The 23,486-nt window shown below is 38.4% G+C and overlaps 2 protein-coding genes and 1 non-coding gene across 5 annotated transcripts in view; 2 read left to right on the top strand and 1 right to left on the bottom strand.

Annotated features, from left to right (window-relative positions):
- The window catches only part of LOC143890185 (uncharacterized), an 83,534-nt gene extending 76,171 nt beyond the window's left edge, over positions 1-7,363 (top strand). The window contains exons 1-2 of one of the 3 annotated variants that reach the window (XM_077394766.1): positions 3,208-5,904; positions 6,967-7,363. In XM_077394766.1, the coding sequence (XP_077250881.1) occupies positions 3,210-5,904; positions 6,967-7,331 (3,060 nt within the window). In that variant the 5' untranslated portion in view covers positions 3,208-3,209 and the 3' untranslated portion in view covers positions 7,332-7,363. Of the gene's footprint in view, positions 1-3,207; positions 5,905-6,935 lie in introns of those variants that run through there. The other 2 variants (XR_013255139.1, XR_013255138.1) reach the window with 2 other exon arrangements.
- A 5,770-nt stretch (positions 7,364-13,133) lies between these two features.
- LOC143890181 (uncharacterized) lies at positions 13,134-19,872 on the bottom strand. Its single transcript, XM_077394756.1, has 9 exons — positions 19,587-19,872; positions 19,442-19,501; positions 19,300-19,347; positions 17,454-17,583; positions 17,275-17,354; positions 14,244-14,339; positions 14,076-14,146; positions 13,890-13,980; positions 13,134-13,739 (listed from the first exon to the last, which is right to left on the bottom strand). The coding sequence occupies exons 1-9, from the start codon at positions 19,809-19,811 to the stop codon at positions 13,617-13,619; spliced, it is 924 nt and encodes a 307-aa protein (XP_077250871.1). The 5' UTR covers positions 19,812-19,872; the 3' UTR covers positions 13,134-13,616.
- A 2,866-nt stretch (positions 19,873-22,738) lies between these two features.
- LOC143891493 (U2 spliceosomal RNA) lies at positions 22,739-22,935 on the top strand. Its single transcript, XR_013255374.1, has one exon. It is a non-coding gene; the product is annotated as a U2 spliceosomal RNA (small nuclear RNA).
- Positions 22,936-23,486: the final 551 nt, after the last annotated feature.

Raw genomic sequence — 23,486 nt, 5'->3', positions numbered from 1 at the left:
CGCATCAAGAAAACCCTTCCAAGAATGTATTAGATTGTTTGTTTTTGCCCATTGAAACCAAGCAAATGCAGGACCTTCCAAATGAAAGGAAGAGATTGCCAATCAATGTTCCTCCGGAACACTGTAATACTTAAGGAACTGTTCCACCTTGAATGTCCAACCAATTGGATCACTACCATTGAATTTTGGCATATCCATACGAACAAATTTATTGAAATTGGCCGGAACAGCAACGAAGGCTCAATGAAAGCACCAATGATAGGAACTGATCCTTTGAAAAACAGAGTTAATTCCCACTAGAAACCAGAAAGATAAGAAGGATCAAGAAATGTAGCAGGAAGAAGATGGAAGAGAGAAAAAGAGAAAGAGAACAGAATTCTTGATATTTTTCATTAGCTTTGCCCTGGAACCTGGAATTACATCATTATTTATAGCTGTCCATCTCCACTAACCCAACTAACATAACAACCTAACTAACAACATTTACTTTCTTTATTTCCTGAAAGACAGTAACAAGAAAAAGACACAACTATACTGACTTACTTATTCTCTAGTAACTAATGGCTTACATAATCATTCAGCCAAGATGGCTTATTCCTCATCCTTTGTATCCTGTTTCCACATTCTTGCTCAACAAGTGATTCCGAGTGAATCTCTTCAGTGTTATCCATCTGTATCTCCTGTCCATTACCTTCCTGATAGCTGTCAGTATGTTTAGAGGAACTTTGCTGAATTATACTTCCAACGTACATGCCTTTTCCCTCTTCTCCCTAATAAATCTAGCTAATGTCTATTTTTTAAGGACTTTCCCTTCGTTTATTCGTAACCCACTGAGAGAGAGAGAGAGAGAGATTGTTGAAGTATAAATGATTAAATAACAGCAACTCTAACAGGTTAAGCTTTTGGAGTAATTAGTTGTTTGACATACTATCAAAGCTATTGCCTCATGGCAGGTCCTAGGCTCAAAAGCCAACAACTCTTTGATATTAAAAAATTCATATGCATGTACTACCTACCCAAAAAGAGAGGCCACATGTTAGGGAAGATATAAATGATTAAATAACACCAACTCTAACAACTTAAGCTTTTGAAGTAATTGGTTGTCTCACAGAGAGTGAGATCCTTTGCAGGTTAAGAGATACAATAAATTATATGGTGTATGACGAATTCTTATGACGAATTCGGACACCTATCGTATCGTATGACGAATTCTTAAATAACAACTATTTCGCCACCTATAGCATGATGAATTCTTAAATAACCACCTGTCAATTGAGAAAATACAAATGCATTTAATGTGTTCTATATAACGTCAAATGCACCCACTTCAAGTTGTCCTTAGGATTTTTTTAGATGGCATATACAGGATTAAAAGGTCTGATTTTACGAGCATACGATTTTTACACGATATAATTTTACCTCCATGCTTTTTGAAAATATGAATGTGTTTACATATATGATTAAAGAAGTTGGTTTTTACAGCAATAATAGAGTTTCAAATGAAAATTTTACCTCCATACTTTGGCCCAGTCACCCTGTGGCCCATTGGATGAATGCTACTGATCACTAAACAACAGTTTGACCTTAAATCTTTAAGTAATCACACTTCTTTCCTCTTTCAATTGTCACTTTTATGCAAAGAAAAAACACTTGTCAACTAGCTAGGTTTTTGTCCATTTTCTCCATTGAGCCTTAGAAAAGTCATGTAGTTTGGAAATAAATGAAACAAGAGCTCATGAGTCCTCAATCCCTCTTGTAGACCATGGCAGAAGAAAAGTAATAATGCAGAGGAAAAGTATGAGTGAGGTGGCCCAACAAATTAGACTAAGTGCGTGTTTGGCGTACCGTTTAAAACACCGTTTGGTGTTTGAAACACCGTTTTGGGGCCAAACGGCCGTTTGGGAGTGTTTGGGTGTGTAGCTACCGTTTGAAATGCCGTTTGAAACACCGTTTTGAACCCTCAAAACGGCATTTTGCAAACGGAGGGGGGGAGGTCTGTTTGTAAAACGCCGTTTTGAACGGAGTTTTTGGGCTATGGGTTTTTACGTGTTTGCCCTCACCAAAACCCATTTTTACATATATACGTGCGACTTTATGCGTTACGTCAAATACCAAAAAAGTGGGGGTGTTAATATCATTCTTGAGGACACAAATTTGTTAAATTGTTAATATTTAATTCAAAACAAGGGGCTGCTGATATCATTATATGATCTCTTAATTTTGATTTTTTAAAGACAAAAGAATAAAAGAAACCCTAGTTTCTTACTTTCTTCATCTACTTTGCAAAGTTGCAACCTCAGTCGTCCGCCTCACTGCCTCAACGCCTTCACTCGTTCGTCAAATCCGGCAAATCCGGCCGTTAAGAAGAAGAAGGAGAAGAACCTCAAAGGTATAGCCTTTTTTTTTTTTTTTGGCAATGATATTTAATTTAGTTAGTGTTTGAATGAGATTCTAATGACCTTTTAATATTGGGCATAATGAGAGAGTAGTTGAGTTACATTGAAGCCAACCAAACAATGCCCTATTTTGTCATTTTACCATTTAAACTCCGTTTTGGGGCATTTGCAACCAAACACACAATACCTCCGTTTGCCGTTTAAAACGCCGTTTTGATCTAGCCAATCAAACATGAAAACGCCGTTTGGCAAAATACCGTTTTGCAAAACGGCGTTTTAAACACTATTTCAAACAGCACGCCAAACACACCCGTATGATTCCAATCCTCACCCAAGTAAATACAAACAGGCTGGATTATGAGATATTTCTGGGAACGAAGAACAGGGCTCCTACTCTTCACTCCTTGGGTCTCTGCTCATCTATCAAGGCCCCACCGAGACAGCTCTCGTCATTCTCTTCATTGTTACATTACATTACATAGAAATCTACAGAGACATAGCCTAGGCCAAAAAATTAAACGGCTAGGATCATACAACAGGGCTTCGCTGCAATTTTTTGGTGTACTTGCATCTACATGTGTCATCAACCTCTTCACGGTTAAGATGAGTTTATGTGGTGAGTGATCAAGAAGAAGAAAAGACTACGGTTCTTACACGCTTAGAAAAATACGAGTGGAGCCACATTAATTGTCAGCTACAAGAATAGATGTGGTACACAATTATTCCCCTCAACGCACGGCATAGGACACACGACTTTTTCACTATAAATCTACATCCAACATGAGCGAAAAAACTCAAACACCACCAACAACCATGGCCTTGGAGAAATCTCTCTCCCTCTTCTCTTTACTTTTATGCTTTATGATGCTCTCTTGCCGTTCAACAACGGCAAATTCAGTAGAAGCAGAGGCTCTCCTCGGCTGGAAAGCTAGCCTCCTTAATCAAGCTCCTCTCAATTCATGGTCACTTCACAATGCCACCAATAAAAGCCCATGCAATTGGAGGGGAATAGCATGCAACCACCAAGGAAGTGTCACACAAATAAACCTAACAGGTGTAGGTTTGCCAGGTAAGCTCTATAACTTCAAATTCTCTTCCTTTCCAAAACTCGCCAATCTTGATCTTAGCAACAACACACTCTTCGGACCAATTCCTTCCACACTAGGAAACTTGTCCAACCTTGTCACGTTGTACCTCTACAACAATAAGCTCTCTGGCCCCATCCCAAAAGAAATAGGATATTTGAAACATTTGGTTGAACTAGACATGTCCGATAACATTCTAACGGGCTCCATTCCTTCCACAATAGGAAACTTGACCAACCTTGTCACGTTGTACCTTCACATCAATAATCTCTCCGGCCCCATCCCTGAGGAAATAGGATATTTGAAAAATATGGGTGATCTGGCTATGTCCGATAACATTCTAACGGGTTCCATTCCTTCCACAATAGGAAACTTGACCAGCCTTACCCATTTGTACTTAGGTAACAATAGTCTCTCTGGCCCCATCCCCAAAGAAATTGGAGATTTGAAAAATATGGTTGAGTTGGACATGTACTATAACATTCTAACAGGTTTCATTCCTTCCGCAATAGGAAACTTGACCAACCTTGTCACGTTGTACCTCAACAACAATAATCTCTCTGGCCCCATCCCTGAAGAAATACGATATTTGAAAAATATGGCTAATCTGGCAATGTCCGATAACATTCTAACAGGTTCCATTCCTTCTACTTTAGCTGATCTTAAAAAGCTAATCATTCTAAGCCTATTTGAAAATCACCTTTCTGGTTCACTTCCTCAAGAAATGCCAAGTCTAATAAATTTGGAAAGACTCGAATTGGCGGAAAACAACCTCTCAGGATATTTGCCGCAGCAAATTTGCCAAGGTAGATCACTTAAACATTTTTCGATTAGCAACAATCAATTTACAGGTCCCATCCCGAAAAGCTTGAGAAATTGCACGACCCTAATCAGAGTTCGGCTCGAGGGAAACCAACTCACAGGTAATCTGTCCGAAGACTATGGAGTTTATCCAAATCTCACATACATTGATTTGAGCTACAACCGATTGTCTGGTGAACTCTCTCCAAGTTGGGCCAAGTGTCAGAATTTGTCAAGTTTAAAGATCTCTGGGAACTTGATTACTAGCAAAATACCATCGGAATTAGGACAGTCGATTCAACTAAGAGTACTCAACCTTTCCTCTAACCATTTGGTAGGAGAGATTCCGAAGGAATTTGGGAGCTTGAAATATTTACTTGACTTGAGTTTAAATGGTAACCAACTTTCTGGTCGGGTACCACTAGAAATCGGAAAGCTGTCCAATTTGGAGATCCTTGACCTATCAGAAAACAATCTGAGCGGATCAATACCAGAACAACTAGGAGACTGTTCAAAATTGCGATATTTGAAATTGAATAGAAATCATTTGAATGGAAGCATTCCATTTCAAATTGGCAATCTAGCAGACCTACAAAATGTACTAGATCTTAGCTCTAACTTGCTTACAGGAGAAATATCGCCCCAACTGGGAAAATTACACACGTTGGAAATCTTAAATATTTCCCACAATAAGCTTACTGGTACAATTCCAACTTCTCTAGCAGATATGGTCAGTTTGACATCCATTGATTTATCATACAACAATTTGGTTGGTAGTCTTCCTAATAGCAAGCCTTTCCAACAAGGGACATTTGTTGGCAACAAGGGTTTATGCGGCAAAGCTCAAGGTTTGCAACCATGCAGTTCCACGTCAATAAACAATGGTGAACATAAAAAGAGAGACAAAGCTATCATATCAATCGTTCTTCCTCTTTTGAGTGCACTATTTATTCTATTTCTAGTCTTCTGCATTTCTTTCATTTTCTGCAAGAGAAGGGGAAATGAAAAGGAAGAGAGAAATGAAATGAATAAAGATCTATTTTCGATATGGAATTGGGATGGGTGTATTTCTTATGAAGATATCATCGATGCGACAGAGGACTTTGATGACAAATACTGCATTGGGGAGGGAGGATATGGGAGAGTTTATAGAGCAGCTTTGCCAACAGGTCAAGTAATCGCTATAAAGAAACTTCACAAATTGGAAGATGGTGACAAAATTGATCAGAGAAGTTTCATAAATGAGGTACGCACATTAACAGAAATCCGTAATCGTAACATTGTCAAGCTTCACGGGTTTTGTTCCCATCGTCGATGTATGTTTCTGGTTTATGAGTATATAGAAAGAGGAAATTTGGCTAATATCCTAAGCAGTGAGGAAGGTGCAATGGAGTTGGATTGGGTGAAGAGGGTGAATATTATAAAAGCTGTGGCACATTCCTTATCATACATGCACCATGATTGCGCTCCACCAATAGTTCATCTAGATATCTCTAGCAAAAATGTTTTATTGGATTCAGAATTTGAGGCTCGTGTCTCTGATTTTGGTACTGCAAGACTTCTAATGCCCGATTCATCCAATTGGACAGAACTTGCGGGCACTCATGGATATGTTGCTCCAGGTTAGTTCCTCATATATTGTTCCTGCTTTATTATTGCAACATAGTTGTTTAGAAAATAATTACTTGTTATTTGGTTTTTATGTTATTGGGCTCAGTCATCGAAGGACAAAATGTTTTAGACCATTGATGTGACTGGAGCCACATTAGAGATACAATATCCTAAGGCCCTATTTGCTGTGGATTTTGAGAGCCGGTCAAGAGTCCAAAAAGGGTTATTGGACTTAAAATTAAACATATATTTGGGTCCAATAATCAGTTTTAGGCTCACAATCTGTTGTCAAAATCCAAAACAATCTGGGCCTAATTCTTGCACAACCAAAGCATAAAAGAACCATAAAATTGGTTGAAAAATTTCTTTTAAGTCCTTTTAAGCAAATGACTAGTGACTAGTAATTATCCAAAATTTTGGGTATTTCTTACTAGGAGACTTTAGTCATGGGAGGGCATTTTATTAAATTTACCAACTTTTAAAATGTTTGATGAGGATACGAAGTACCATAATTTCTAGTGTTTTTATTTGGAATTTTTTAGCAAAATATTAGCCTATTTCTTTAAAATTTTGTACCTCTATTGTGCCCGATAGGCACCTTTTGTCGGGAGTCGGCCATCTCCTGGCACATTTTCACCGGATGATGAGTTGCTAGCCAGCACTAACCCGATCCAAGGTCCCTACGAGCACCAAAAGTAAAACCCACGTCCAAACCTCTCTTGTCATGATGGTTTGCTCATGTACTAGTTTCAATGCACCTTAAAAGCAAGGATGTATTTGCCATGTTCAGAAGGTTAAGGGGCTTCTAAGTTGTATGAAAAAACTTTAGGAAAAATTGACTTTCCTAATGCTTGGAGCCTTGGATAAAAACATATCTTAAGAATGGCATAAAATTCATTTTACGACCATTTTTACATAGAAAGAAAGAGAGTGATGTTAAAAAACAATTGCCCATTTTTTGAGGGGGAAAATCATTCTTGGTAGACCATGGAAGTCTTTTCTCGATGGAATACTTTTTTCATGAAAATCATTTTTGCCATAGAAACTTCAGCCATGATAATGTTTGTTGGCAGAGCTTGCTTACACAATGAGAGTGACGGAGAAATGCGATGTATATAGCTTTGGGGTTTTAGCACTTGAAGTCATAATGGGAAGGCACCCTGGAGATATCATCTCCTCCTTGCTATCATCATCATCTGAAGTTGGCCAAAATCTACAGCTGAAGGATGTGTTAGACCCACGGCTCCCAAATCCCGAAGACCAAGTTGGAAATGAAGTTGTTCTAGCAGTGTCAATGGCACTCGCGTGCATAAATGCAAATCCACAAACTCGGCCACCTATGCAACACATCTCTGGAAAGTTCTCTGCTCGAACTCCATCTTTTCCAAAGCCATTCCACACAATCGAAATGTCTCAACTGATGGAATTTCAAGTGTAAATGGGTTGGGTCTCTTCACCTACTCAGTTATATTGTATAGGTCAGTATTTCATATAGTTGATCAAAATAAGGGACGGACTAGGCTGATTGTCACCGTCGAGATCAAGTCTTGGGTCCCACTTGGAGACATGTATGTTTCATTTAGACCATTGATCTTTGTAGACCATCATGAGGCAACCCACATGGTTTTGTACCTTCTGGTCCTATTGCTCATTTGAAAGATGTGTAAAATAACATGCTACATAGGATGATTCTAAAATAAAAACCTCTACATATCGGAGGGTTAAGATCATTTTATAGAGTTAATTTTTCAGAGAGAACCTATATATGTGAAGGCCCAACAAATGAACGGCTTGGATCATCAAACCATACGAGCTCGGATGTATTTTTTTTAAAAAAAAAAAAATTACACTTACATGCGATCACATAGAAATTTACATTTATGGTATATTTGAAATTTACATTTATAGGATATTTAATTAAAGAATTTACATCTATAAGGTTTTATATGTGCCCTCATGAAGGTGGAAATATATGTGCCCGCATATAAAATATTTCCGCCTACATGCGGGCACATGTTCTTCTCCCAATAAAATGTTTCCTCCTACTTGGGACAGCCAACTCCGGTTGGAGAGGGGCTGCTCTACTTCACGTGGGAAGGATTCAACGGGCCTGATTGCAACGTACACTGGAGCTGGCTTTCCCATGTAAAGAAAAGGCTCGAATTTATCATTTCCCTTCATAAAAGCATGTATTTTTTGCATGATTAAACTTTGAGGCTAGACATACTAGTTTCTTATGTATGTTAAGTTAAGTAGAATTTACAGAATTATTAGAAAAAATTTAAACTGTTAAACTTTTGGCTAAATCATAATCTTTGATGACTAATTGAAATATATCTTAAGATTATAGTTTTTACACTTAAAATCACTTTAGCGTCGCTAAATCCAAATCATCCACACCCTTCTTCCCCGGTCCCACCATTGATGGAGGCCGTGGAGTGTGAGTAGAGCGGTATGCTTCGCATGGACCCGTCTAGGATTGCGACTCCCATGTTGAGAATGCCCTGCGGACGGCCAGAGGGTCACCACACTTGTAAAGTGACGAAGCAGGTGCCGGAGGCTGGGGGAAACAAATGGGGTGTGGGGGGAAGAGATTATTGAAGAGAACACGGACAGTGCCTACATGTCCGTGTTTTTCCCTAAAAAATTTTACACTAATGAGAATAAAACGTCAAATTTTTATGCCTATGTAGTTTTATAAGTTTAGATAGTCTTAAAAAGTTAGATATTTACACCCTAGGATTAAAAACTTGGATTATTACACCATTACCATCAAAAAGTAAGATTTTATGCTAATATATTTAGAAAGTACGTACAATTTTTATATTAAAAATGGGGCAGTGATAAATCGACTCCCCAAATGGATAAATCGACTCCCCATGTATCTATCTCTCTTCTCTTTCTCTCTCTAACCTAGAGGAGAGAAAAAGACACATGTGGAGTCGATTTATCACTCCCCTAAAAATTGGGTGATGATATTTTCACCGCTTGCATTACTTGCACACTCCCCTTATAACTTGATTTGAGATAGAGTTGCCCACTTTTCACGTCAAATCAGGTTATAAGGGGAGTGTGCACGTAATGCATCAGGGGTGAAAATATCATCTCCCAAATAGAGCATATTTTACACTCGTAAGATATTAGAAGTAAACCTCAGTCGACTTTTACAAACTTATATGCGGATTATTTAAAAACTTTGATTTTTTACATGAAGGATTAAAATGTCCTATTTTTAATGGAAGAGAGGGACAAAAATGAGGTTTATCATGGAAATGTAACGAAGCTCATTTTCATGATTCACACTGGAGTTTTTACATTTCGACACCTATTGTATGACTAATTCATATATAACACCTAATTTAGCAACTTATGGCATGACATTCTTAAATAACTCCCTGTCTATCGAAAAACTATAAAAGCCCATTTATTGTCCTATATAATTGTTAACTTACCAACTTCTCCAAAAGCTTTAGCTGTTGGAGAAAGGTGTTATTTATCTTTTATACTTTAACACTTTCCCGCACGTGTGGCCCACTCGGCAAACACGTGGCACATGTGGTCCCACTTTGGGTCGACTATCGCATGTGGAATTTTGCTATCTGGGAGGTTTGAACTCAAGACCTTTGGCTCTGATACCATGTTAACTTACCAACTTCTCCAAAAGCTTAAGCTGTTGGAGAAAGGTGTTATTTATCTTTTATACTTTAACAATAATGACAAATTTGTCCTAATGATTTTGACATAAGTAGGATTAAAAAGTTAAATTTTTACGCCAAATAGATTAAAACGTTGGATTTTTGTGTGTATAGCTAGAGTTTTATACGTTTATACTGATAGACTTTTCAGCCGATAGATTTAAAAGCTTAGATTTGTATATAAGAAAATGAAAAAAGGGAAAAGTATATAATTACATATACGGCCGCACGTATACACCCCGCACATGTCACCACCGACTTATGAGAGGTTTTCTTTAGGTTTCTTTTTGGTTTACACAATTGAGTCGGTTGTAGTTGGATAACTATTAGAGTAGTTTTGTTTTTATCCTTGATAGCTAGTTGCATCTAGTTGGAGTTCTTTTATTATTCAAACTTCTTATGTATATAAGTATTGGTTCAACGTGAATAATAGAAGAGTGTGCTGTTTTCACGTTTTTTCTTTTGCACAGTGAGTTGAGGTTCCAAATTTCTCTTGTGTGTCTCACATATTCTCATAGCATATCTCTCTCTCTTGTTAGTTCCAATAGTGTGTTTCTTCAAAAAATTAACCAAAGAAGGTTTACAAGTGGTATCAAAGCAGGTGTTCGATCGGAATACCAGTTTGTTCTTGGGTTTGCGTCGAGGGGATATCGAAGTGGGAATACCAGTTTGTTCTTTGGTTGCTTCTAAGTGATATCGAGGTTGGAAGAAGAGATGGCGGAAAGTGTTTGTATGTTGGCAGGGATCGAAAAAGCTCAATAATACCAACTACATCTATTGGAAATCGTGTTTGGAGTCGTATCTCCGAGGCCAGGATCTATGGGAGATAGTGAATGGCAATGATACTGAAACACCAGTAGAGGGAGGAGTGGATATGCTACGGAAGTGGAAGATCCGTGCCGGAAAAACGTTGTATGTATTGAAGGCGTCAATATAGAAGGAGTTGATTGAGCATATTACCGAAAGAAGCGTGGGAGGCACTCTCATCTCTCTTTTCACGGGAGAACGATGCACGGTTGCAGTTTTTGGAGAACAAGATCGGCTCATTAACACAAGGTAATTTATCTGTTTCTGATTATTTTATGAAAGCTAAAAACTTGTGTAATGAGATATCTCAATTAGATGAGGAGTCTTAAGATTAGTGAAAGCCGTATGCGGAGAATGATTATCCGCGGCTTGAGGCCTGAATTTAGCGGTTTTATCACTGCTATTTGTGGTAGGCCAACGCAACCGTCTCTCCTGGAGTTGGAGAATCTCTTGATTAATCAAGAGATGTTGGCAAGGCAGATGGCCGGATTGCCTGTGAAAGAAAGTGAGCAAACGCTTGCGGTGAATAGCAAGCGGAAGTGGCAGAAAAATAAGAAGCCAAGGGATGGCTATAAGAGAGATGATCGGACTAATAACAATGAAAATTCACAAGAAAAACGGGTTTTTTTATTGTTATGGATGTGGGAAGCCTGGTCATATTAGAAGAAATTGTTGGGCTAAGATTGAGACCGATGATAGGAATTTTATCGTCAAATCCAAAGATAAGGAGGATGATGACGAAGGTGATTGGGATATGCAAGCTTCTTTTGCTTGTGATGTGGCAGTGGAAGAGATTGCTACGGAATATGACTTTGAGGGGGAGGTCTGTTTTGCACTGAATGTTGCAGAATTTCCTGTTGCGATGAGTCATGATTGTGAAACAAATTTGGTTGATGATCAAGAGACACTTACGGAAGAGTGTAATGTCTCAGAGGATCGTGAGTTGGAGGAGCCACTTACGGTAGATTGTAATGTCTTAGAAAATCGTAAGGTGGAGGAGCCGACTTCTTTTGAAGAGGTAAAAGATATCAAGGAGTGGCAAATCGCTATGGGCGAGGAGATCACTGCCTTGAGGAAGAATGAAACGTGAGATCTTATCCCACCTCCACCGAACGTAAAGCCTATTTCTTGTAGATGGGTATTCAAGGTGAAGCAAAAGGTGGATGGTTCGATTGATCGATACAAGGCGAGGCTAGTGGCACGAGGTTTTTCCCAACAACATGGGATTGACTTTGATGAGACATTTAGTCCGGTAGCAAAGATCACAGCGATTCGTGTGTTGATTGCATTGGTGGCTTATAAAGGATGGAAGTTGTGGCAAATGAACATCAAGAATGAATTCTTGTGTGGTGAATTGGATCAAGAAATTTTCATGGAGCAACCCAGGAAGTTTGAAAGTACCAGGAATCGACAATACGTGTGCAAGTTGCGGAAGGCTTTATATGGTTTGAAGCAGGATCCGAGAGCGTGGTACGGTGAGATAGCGAAGTTTCATGATGTTTTCGAAGGGTTAAGCTACAAGAAGTTTGTGACGTCTCGAAAGGAACCTAGCGTGACTTGTGAAGAGTTAACGCTGAAGGGGAGTGCTAGAGTCATCAATGATTCGTGCACGGCGTCGGAGGGGTTGGGCCGACGCAGTTGATTCATAACGGGTTTGATTCGTAGTTAGTTTGGTGAGTCGGTGTTGAGGGGGAGAATTGTGAACGAGTATTCACCACCGACTCTTTCATAAGAGTTTTTATTTTGTAGGTTACAATAGCTACAAGGAGTTTTTGATTATCTAGGATTAGCTACGTTGCTTTATTAGATAAGAGTTTTATTTGTTTTGGGTATCTAGTAGATTGGGTTGAAAGAGGTTGATTTTATCTAGTGGTTACTTGATGTATATATGCAATGGAGCATATGGAATAAAGACATCTTCCACGTTTTTATCTCCCAGAGAGTGCAATTGCACGTTCTTCATACAGTGCATTCACGTTTATGCAATCTTTTGTATTTGGTTTATTTTTGCAAAGCATATTAGCATTCAATAGTAAATTCTTCTTCCTAGATTACCAAAGAAGGTTTACAAAGTGAGCGTACTCGGTCGAGTAGATAAGCTTATCTACTCGGTCGGCTAAAACCAGTAGGGGCCCACACTTTTTGGGTGATCCAAACCATTCATTTGAAAAGTCCTTACCTAGATAGTGTGTCCACAAAAATCCACCCCATAGGATCATCCAAAGGAGTTAACAAGTCTAAATACGATTTAACAACTCTAACCTAAACAAGGTTATCAAATCTCGCCCGGAGATATCATGTTCTCAACAGGGTTATTGAGTCTCACATGGGGTTATCAAGTCTCTATGAACTTGATAATCCTTGTTTACTTACTTGATAAGCCCTTTTAGACTTGACAACCCCTTTTTAGACTTGAAAACCCCTAGGGGCATTTTGGTCAGGTTTTCACTATTTACATACTTGATAACCCCTTTTTATACTTGATAATCAGTTTTTGACCTTCCTTTGTAATTTTTCAATAGTGCCCCCATTTTTTCACAAACTGATGTTTTTCAAGTCTTCTGATCATATTTGTGACTAACTCAGGGACCCAGATTTTTTGGAATGAAAATTTGAAAAAGGTTAAAACACCCACATCAAATTCTATTGTGATATGAAATCTCAATGGAGAAACTAATCTAACCAGAATTTTATAAATAAGAAAATACAGAGAATTGTTGATAGACAAAAAATAAATGTTTGAAAATGAAACTATGAAAGTATATTTATAGCTTTTTGAATACCTAATTGTTGCCAGATGCTAACAAATATGGCAATAGATTTGCAGAACATCAAAGCTCCTAAAGGACAGAGGAGTTGTGAAGAATGAGAATGCTTCAGTTATTTTTGCCTTTTTCTCCTATTACAGCAAATCTACAAACATGGTCCAAGGCTAGAGCTTTATGGGACGATCACTGCATTTGCTTGGCCTTTAATGTACAAAACCTCATCATTGCGTCTGATAGCAAGGTATTGGTGGAATTCACCACTAAGAAAGGCTCATGCCCGTGGTCCATCTTATATTTACAGAAGGAAACACTAGCTCTTCTCAAGTCCATGAGCCCGATTGTTGAACATAAGTTCAGAAATGGTAATTCGGTAGTCGATGCCCATGCAAGTGTGGCATGTGCCCCTAAAGAATCACCATTCTTTTACTTGTAGAGTGAAATGCCCCCCACAGTTCACTGCTCCTTGGACTTACCTTCAGAACTCAGTTGCCTACCCAGAAAGATGAGCCCAACTGTAGAAAGTGCAGACAAGATTGTAGAGGAATAACAAATCGCAAGCAGTGCTCCTCTTAGAGACTGCATTCAGAAGCAAGCCTCTATATCAATAAATTAGATAAAAACAGGAATTGGGGGAGTTTAATATTTCAAATTAACTAAACATTGCATAATGGACATGTTTAGTATTTCAAATTAACTAAACATTGCATAATGGACTAGCAAGTGTACCTCGGCTAGTATCAATGAATTGCCATTTGAGGACTGCAATGACCTCTCTGGCATGTTTTGGATGCCTTGACTTAGTTCCCATGAGAGAATTCTTGAATTTGAGTTTCACAGAAAATTAGCAGTCTTTAAGAGTATACACATAAACAGAAAAAAAGAGAGTCATAGTCCTAAAAGGGCGGAAATTACCCAAATACAAAAGCAATAGCAGCTCCAATGTTTGCCTTCTCTTGTGTCAACTCTACCTGTAATTCTCCAAACTGCAATTGGGGACATTAGGCGCCACTAAATTTCTAATGGGAAAATGGATCATGCAATAATATTAATTCTGATGAGCAATTCAATATCACTAAGTACCTTCAGCATTCTATTTTCTGTTTTGGGGTTTTCATTGGTTGTAGTTACTGGACTTGCAGATAGTACCTTTCCGGTCTTAACCATTGCTTTGGCAATCTAAAATATAATCATCCGATGCATTGTCAGTTTAGAGTCCAGATAAGGTTTAGCAACTGTTACATAAAGATTTTCCATGATATCAAAAAGTTAAGATTGGAGCAAGGAGAATGTATCAATACCATTCCTAGTCTATTGACTAGTAAAATATATAGAGAGTAAATGCTATGTATGTAGAAATAGTACTTAATTTGTCCACAAACTAATACCATGAATAATGTTTAATGGGATTTTCTAGGGACCATCGCAGAAAGACATTTCGCGGCTGGCTGTTCCATGTGAGAGCAGCCAAACAGGCTCACTTTCAGCAGATTTTGTCTCATTCATTTGAGGTATATCGCAGAAAGGCATTTCGCGGCTGGCTGTTGCATGTGAGAGCAGCTACACAGGCTCACTTTTCAGCAGATTTTGTCTCATTCATTTGATTCATCTGAGGTGGTTGCTCTCACATGGAACAGCCAGCAGCGAAATGTCTTTCTGCGATGGTCCCTAGCAAATCCCATGTTTAATTGATTTAAATTATACTAATGTGTGTTTTTATTATAGAGTTTTCTCAAACAAAACAGCCCCTTTTCTTTTGGTAAACAATTATAACTTAAAATAACTGTATCCACACATTGAGATCTAGGCTATGTATACTAGGCCCAATGATGGCCAACCAAATGGGTTCCTCCACGCTTGCTTCGGAATAATCTTCGTGGCAATCCCACTCTCTAAAATTTTTCTATCTTCAATACCTAGTTTTCTAGCTCAATTGTTTTTACAACTTCTCCTTCATACCCTAGTTTTCTCTCTTCTATTGTCCGTAGGCTCTGTACAACTTCTTTCCTTTCAAATCCCATCCCTCACCTTGCATAACCTTTGAGTTTAATCACTTCTCAATTCCTCCAGTCAAAATTCCTCCTTATTTCCTTCTTTGCCCGCACTAACTTATACATCAGTTAAACTAGGTGCATGTTAGCATTTTTACTTAAACAGATGTATATTAGTATTTCATAGTTCTCATTTTCTAAATGAAGGCTCACATTAATAAACAATTTTTAATTTCATAACTTACGCAAGACCTCTCAACATTGCGACCAAAACGTTAACCGGTGCATGTTAGCATTTTTACTTAAACAGATGCGTATTAGTATTTCATAGTTCTCATTTTTCTAAATGAAGGCCCACATTAGTAAACAATTTTTAATTTCACAACTTACGCAAGACCTCTCAAAATTTTGACCAAAACGGAAAAACACTTAATTCTTCAAACCCTACGACTACTTTCTTCTCCCCTTCAAATTATAGGACCAAACTTCGTTTCATTCTTTCTTTCCAAATCTTCTTTTCTTTCTATAAATATAATGGAACCTTTATCCACTTTCTTTCCTTCCGTTTCTCACATACACCCACCAACATTCTCTCTCAACTAGTCCCATCAAATCCTTCAATGATGAATTCCTCCTTTGGAAACAACAGATCCTTCCAATAGCTTGTTGTTAAGGTTTCTTAGGCCATCTGGATGGCTCAGCAATGACACATACAAAATATATGCAAATCAATAAGGACTATGATTTGCGGACACGGACACGGAGTGTCGGACACGGCAAAACCTCAAACTTTAGAAATGGGGACACGGCTAAAATAGGAAGTATATGTAATCATGATTTGTGGATATGGATTCTTGTGTCCAGTTTCGACATGGATACGAGTTGTCCAAAATGAGGTAAACATAGTATTCAACAAAAAACTGAATGTCACACTTGACATGGTACAAAAACATGTCCACACACCCACATTAAGTCTAACACTTCCAGCAATATAAGTAAAAGTGTCCAAAGGAGTGTCGACACGTGTGGACACGCGTGTCGTGTCGGACACGGCAGGACAAGTGAGCCGGCAATACATTCGAAGCGTCGGCCAAATCATAGAATAAGGATGATGGAAATAGCTTTAATATCTCTTCAAAACATGTATGCTCAACAGTCCAGATCCGGGATTATTTTCTTCGCTTTGAGTTGCAAATTTTCCCTAAAGGAATTACTCAGTACTTATTATCTCTATAAGATGAAGGGTTTTTTAAATCAGTTCGCTGCTACTCAACAACCTCTAGATGATAGGGGCAAGCTCTGACATTTACTAACGAGCTTGGAAACAGGATGCTTGTGACTTCCATGATGATGTGGTCTCCTTTTCCCACGGCCTCTAAGAATTGCCCACTGCTTCAAAATGAAGCATCTTTTCTTTTACCAAACGACAACATAAAGAGCATTCTCATCTTCATCTCCGACTGATAGCTATGAAGTCTTATACGCATGAGGGTCTTCATCATTAAGAGGTCATCGAAGAGGCAATGGTCGTGTCATGCATTACAACAATTCTCAGATGTATCATCAAAATAGTTTTCAGCAATCACATCTTCAGCAACATTCACAACCTCTTTCCTCGAGGCCATGGCGTTTTACCCTATCCACCGCATCAAGAAATTCCTTAATTTTATCCTTGCACACTTGGATCACCAACTTCTTAGATCCACACATTCTGACCGGAAAATACACCAATTTTTTTGAAAAGGAATAATACTTCCATGGCGTGTTATCATCACTTCAATGATAACTATCATCAGACTTTAACAGGTTGCTTTGAATCATATTGCCATGGAGTGTGATCAGCAGTATTGTTTAGTGAACTTCCTAAAGAAATATCATTCCTAAAAAATGTTTCTGTGCGCACTATATAGAGAAGTTTGACATTTAGACCCAAAAAAAAAAAGCTATTGTAGGACTAAAATTTACCACATAGTTATTTTTCCCTAATAATTACTTATCGAAAGTAACAAGGACAACAATGTCTTGAAGCAAGTTCCATGAAAGGAGAAGTGAATAATCCCAGTATCAAGTCCACAAATTCAAGGAACGATAAATTTGTAAATTTAAGTGCTGCTTGAGAGTACCCTTAGTAGCTCGCCTTGACCAAACTGTCCCATGGCTTCAAATCGCCTTCCAGCAGATATCAAGCGTTTACCAAATGCTGCATCAAGTCAAGAAAATTGAAAACAGAAGAAAGGGAAAGAGATATTCATGTACGAAAATAACAACATAAACCAGTATCGTTCGAATTAATTCTTTCCTGATTTAGCATTGTTTGTCAAGGTGCCCTGCAGCAAGGGAAGCTTGTTTGCTATACTAATAGAAGTCGACGTGTCAGCTTGCTCCCATGCTCGAGATAGATTTAAGAGCATTTCACCCAGCTCTGGACCACACTGAAAATGATAATTTAAAGCATGTATAAGCTCATTAATTCATTATCTTTTCTTCCAATGCACAATCAGAATAAATAACTACACAATAGATCAAAAGTAACTTCTATGGAGGTCAAGGGTGGTTCCGGTTTGTTTATACCTCCATTTTTTTTGGTAGGTAAGCTGGGATTGAACCTATGACCTCAAAGTTTGAGATAAAAACCCTCAACCATTGAGCTATACACACAATCCCTCCGTATCTTATTTGTTTTTTGTTTTTTACATTTTACTTTCTTAAGCGCAATAAGAACAAAAATGAATGTATTTAAGCTTAATGCCGTGTTCTCATCAAATATCCTTTTATCATATTGTGGGTAAGCACCAAAGCAAGAATCCGAGTTCATGTCAAGACCCATATGCCCTAATTCCCAATTACTAGTAAAAGAGGTCTAGGTTCAACCCCCAGATGTAATATTATGTTTATTAAGCTACATATATGAAAAATATAATAGGGTTCTAGTTAATATTCTACCAACGCTTAAGGATACACTCAAAGGATTTGTTTCCATCAACCCAAAAAACATCATACAACATTGAAGGATAACAACTTAGATATACGAAATGTGCTTTTGAATGGATTTGACAAAAACAAAACTGTGAAGACCATAGAGCTCACAACTTATCTAATGTTGTATTAACATACTAACAAAAATTCAGAAATTAGTAGTCTCTGGACTATTAAAGCTGGTAATCACGGTTTTAAATTTCCACGGTAACCGACACGAAACGACCGATTTCCATCTCCACCGAAACCGAAATGCATAATGAAACCGAAATTGTAAATATTAGTGGTATACTGTAATGTATTAGGTTTCATAATTATATTTATATGAAGGGAGATGATTTTTTCGCCCCGCTATAGGATAATGCGCCCCCTTTTAACGTGAATTATGGGCTGACTTTAGCGCTTTTTGACGCCCCACTTTAAAAGGGGGGCGCATTATCCTTTTTTTGAAGAAGAAGAAGAAGAGAGGAGGGGGCGGGGGAATCATCGCCCTTATATGAATTGCATGTGAAATGTGGTGTATGTTCTATGTATAAATATTTACATAAATTACATGTGATATGCTGTATGTACTGAATTATCAAACATACGCAACAATAGACGTCACCAGGTGTTTGATGTTGTAAAACCATTATGCATGGTTGTCTTGCATATGCTATGTTTTCTATGTGTGTATCTGTGTTTCATGCATGTCACTAAGGCCCTGTTCGTTTCAGATTGTGGCCACCAATTGTTAGGTCCAAACGGATTATTAGACTCAAAATTAAACATAATTTTGAGTCCAATAATAAGTTTGGGGCTAACAGTGGGTTATCACCATCTGAAATAAACAAGTCCTAAGTGTTCGATGTTGTTCAATGATTATGAATGGTTGTCTTGCCAATGTGATGGTTTCTAAGTGTGTATTTGAGTTTATCCTAACATTTCCTAAAGCTTCATCATAAAATTATATAATTTACGAATGTTTCTATACGTTTCATAGGATTTCCACTAAAATTTCCAACCAAAATTGAAATGCTTCTGTTTATTAATGACTAAAACCGAAACTGAAATTTAAAACCTTGCCACATCAATCACGTGGAACATAAATAGACAGAGACATTTCCATCACTCATTTATCAAATGCAAATCCAAACCCTAATTTTCCCAAACGATAGGTGAAAAGCACAAACCTCTTCGATAACAGGGCCATTTGCAAGATCAAAAGCCGCATCATTCAGCTTCAAATAGATAGAATCAAATCATCTCAATCAAAAAAGCAAATTAGATCGAATCAAATCGATTATGAAATAGAAAAAAAAAAATCAATCTTACATCGAGCCGAAGATCGCGAGGGAGCTGGGAGAAGTATTCAGGAGGGAGAACAAAACTGTCCTGCAAATAAAAAATCAAAGCTTTAGATACACGAAATAGGAAAAAACCCTAACCCTAACCCTAGAAAAAGAGAAGGTGTAGTAACTGCAAGTTCTTGGAGAAAGTTTAGGTTTTCGTCTTGATGGAGAGATTTGGGAGAATCGGATTCCGTGAGCGCGAAAGAGATGAGGAGAGATCTGTTAATTTGGGGGGATTTTTTGTTTGAGGATTTGAGAGGGAGAAGAGAAATTTGAGGGGGATTTAGGTGAAAGAGAAGAAGAGGTGGATAATAAGTAATAGAGTGAGGAGTGGAAAAGAGAAGAGAAGCCATTCTTAGTTCAGTTGAGACTTGAGAGTTGGAATTTGTTTGAAGGGTTGTTGATTTTCTTTTCTATGGATGAAATTCAAACAAAACACGCTTCGAATTGGATTTATTCGCCTCCCCATTTTTTCACCTGGGACAGCCCCTCTAGTGTATTACCAGTTTACCACCATCGTTTAAAATTTCGGTTTCGGACCCACGAAATTTCGGTCGAAATTTGGTAATAATTAAAAGTTATATAGTAGAAATTAAAGATATAGTCCGCATTATTGGCCCAACAATCGAACATCGGAGACGATCGGCTAATGAAATGGCGGATCATCTCACCACGGAAGGGGTGTTGTTGGAATCAATGATAGTCTCAACCTCTGTTGATGGTGAGGGGATTGGGGTTGCACTGCGCTACTTCTATTTCTTTTCCTCTGTCCTTAAATTTGTTTCTGATGTAGCCTGTGGGCAAGGAATATGTTCTCCATGGGGACATCTTCTCCCTTTCTGTACCTATCTTTGGTAATAAATGTCAATTTAAAGAAAAAATTCACCCCTCTCTATTCTGGTGTAGGAAATGCTACCCCGAGCATAGATAGCAAAACATGATTCTGCGGAAAAAAAAAATAGTAGGAGGGAAAAAATCGAGTTTAATACGGTATTGGTTAATTAAAAATCGTGAACATAAAACAATGCGTTTAAAATTTTGTCATTTACAAACTATAGTGAGGGTAGAATTAGAAAGTAAAAAAAAAGTGCTTAATACGTTTAAAACATTTTCCTCAAAAAACATAAAAGCTCATTTTTTTGAGGAAAATGTTTTAGATGGAGTAATAATCGGCAAACCAAATTTTTTTTTTTGGCGGAAAATGATTTTTGCTAACAATTACGCCGACCTAGTCAACCATGTTCATGTAATTTGGAAAGGAGAGTAAAACAAATGTTCGCCAAATGTTGATGACTGATAATCGCCATACATTCCCCCAGATACAAGCGATTGCACGGTATGTTTGGTGCTTCTATTCAAACATTCTTTTTGATAGGTGAGCTGGGGTTTTGGCGGGGACCTCTACCGGTTTATTTGAGTGAGAAAGATATTACAATCAACATAAAAAACACTAACCCTATGACAAGAATAGGGATACGGACCAAGAGAACAAATACTATACCCATCCTTAGAAGCAATGTCTAAGGAAAGGAGGAAACACAAAGAATCTCAAGAACCACTAATGGTCAAGTGCGTATATCATTCTATAACTCAACTTCCTAACTCTCTAGATCTTTCTACTCACCTTCTGCCACGCTTCATTCTTGTGGGCTTGGTGAGTCTTACTTGCCCCAAAGACTTTCAACCCCCATTCTTTCTAGGTCAGAATCTCCTTCCTCTTGGTCCTCGTTTGGGGTATTCTCGTATTGCTTGGGGGAGATTTTCCTTACCCAAAGGTGGAGCCCACTATGCCGTAGTGGCCGTCTCAATAATAATCTCATTATATTATAACGAGGCTGCATCCCACTTATTGATTCCTTTGTGATTTTTAATGACTTTCAACCCCCATTCTTTCTAGGTCAGAATCTCCTTCCTCTTGGTCCTCGTTTGGGGTATTCTCGTATTGCTTGAGGGGGGGATTTTCCTTACCCAAAGGTGGAGCCCACTATGCCGTAGTGGCCATCTCAATAATAATCTCATTATATTATAACGAGGCTGCATCCCACTTATTGATTCCTTTGTGATTTTTATTTTATATTTCTTAACCTTTTATAGGTTTTAGATGTAGGGGTGCAACATGTTTTGGGCTCAACCAGAACCCGAGAAAATGCCAATCCGGTTTAATTTTGGTTTGGTTAGGGTTGAGGCCTTGGGAACCTGACCTCTATCCTCTAATTTTACTGTGATTTCTTAGCGGCATTTTTTTTTTTTTTTTTTTTCTTGTATGTAGGGGTGTAAACGAGCCGAGCCGAGCTTGGCCAAGCTCGGCTCGGCTCGTTAAGCTCAAAAGCTCGGCTCGGTCAGGCTCGAGCAGGCTCGCGAGCCTTACCGAGCTCGGGTTATATTAAGTTCACACCCCTCATCTTCCCTGGACAGCCCTATCTAGTGTAATTTGACTACTTTTTTTACACTATGGGAGGTGGTCCAAGTAACAAATGGGGTTCCAAAAATGCAGTGACATATTTTGCCTCCCCCTTTCACTTCCTGGACAACCCTTTTAGTGTATATATTAATATATAATATATATATTTAAATATATTAAATTCTTAACGAGCTTTAACGAGCCGAGCCGAGCCTGGCCTAAATCGGGCTCGGCTCGGCTCGTTAAGGATTCGAGCCGAGCTCGAGCGAGCTTCCGAGCCCTAGCCAAAATTGACACTCTTACTTGTATGATTCCGTTTGGCTCTAGTTAATCTGAACCCAAGTTGACTCAACCCGACCCAATCCGGAAAAAAACAAGTTAGAAGGCTTGAGCTAGGGTTTAGAGATTTAGGGGTGAGTTGGGTTAGGGTTGGCCATCCTAGACGGCTAGACCCAAGGCTCGGGTCGGGTCGGGTCAGGTTAGAGTTGAGGGAATGCTATCTCAGGTTGGTCTAATTAAGGATGGCCTAAACCCGATCCAAGTGAACCCGAGTTGCACCCTTATTTGGATCCGTCAGCTTTCTTGATGCTGAATGGGCTCTCAATTTTGTAGAAAGTAATAAATATTATTGCTGTTTTCCAAGCTTGGGACAGCTCCCTCTAGTGTATGTACAACATGACTACTCTTTCTCACTAGATGGGGCTGTCCCAAGTAAAAAGAGGGGACCCAAAATATCATTTTCCTCTCCATACACTCTTCTTCTGGGGGAATTGTGCTTATTTGTTAGGTTTCTCTCTTCTTTAGTCCCACATCGGATAGGGAGGTAAATAGGAGGATAGGACCTTCCTATAAAACTTAGTGAAGGCCACGAGTAAAATCATGCCTTTCTCGGCCTTTTGGCTAAGATCAAGTGTAGTATCTGTTCTTATCAGTTTAATATCTGATACGTGGTCCATTGGATCACATGATATTAATCTAATTTTTTGTGGGGAGAGGGCCCACCACAATAGCTTGCTATTGGGGCCCTTACTCGTCGTCCATGCTTCGCACTACTGCACGGGCCTGGCGCATCCCAACCAAAGCATAATATAAAATTAGTGTTTGTAGGAAGGTACCTAAGACAGCATATTATATGCCTATATTCTGCTTAAGTTTGTAAACATTTGTTTTAATCAAAGCCCATTTCTACAATAGGGCCCAAAATCAATTTCCAACTAGAATTTCCTATATTAAAATTAACTTTGATAGGGCCCACCACATGAGCAGATTGAACCACTTTCCACCTTATCTAAACATCTTTTTCTAACATGGTAATTAACCTAGAGACATCTCATTAATTAATGAATTTGAACTCGAGGATAAGATCATCTCGCCGAGCCAATCAATCCGAAGAGCTACAACAATGTGTTTGATGGCCCATTTGAATGTGTACTGTCTCTAACAGATGGTAGTATTAGCAACAAAAATGCTCACTTTTTTCCATAAGGAAGAAGAAACATCTCTAGATGTTCTCTCTATGGAAATTAGTTTCAGAATCAATTTTTTTGTCCAAAACCAATTCTTGGGAAAATTGGATGTTTAGTTCGCACTAGTAGAATTGATTTTAGATCCAAATCAATTCTGCATC

Source organism: Tasmannia lanceolata, unplaced genomic scaffold, assembly GCF_043159265.1.
Source record: "Tasmannia lanceolata isolate RefF3 unplaced genomic scaffold, GAP_Taslan_0.1 ptg000013l, whole genome shotgun sequence".
In the NCBI taxonomy this organism is placed as follows: Eukaryota; Viridiplantae; Streptophyta; class Magnoliopsida; order Canellales; family Winteraceae; genus Tasmannia; species Tasmannia lanceolata.
Note: the sequence above shows the minus strand (reverse complement) of the source record. Positions and strands in the feature narration are given on the sequence as shown.

What these genes read in the sequence shown, in the direction of transcription:
- LOC143890181 (XM_077394756.1), bottom strand. Translation starts at nt 19,811, where the DNA reads ATGGCTTCTCTTCTCTTTTCCACTCCTCACTCTATTACTTATTATCCA. An exon ending in CTCGCGATCTTCGGCTCGAT is followed by an intron (nt 19,348 to 19,441) that starts GTAAGATTGATT and finishes ATCTATTTGAAG; the next exon opens with CTGAATGATGCGGCTTTTGA. An exon ending in GTCAAGGCGAGCTACTAAGG is followed by an intron (nt 14,340 to 17,274) that starts GTACTCTCAAGC and finishes ATTATATTTTAG; the next exon opens with ATTGCCAAAGCAATGGTTAA.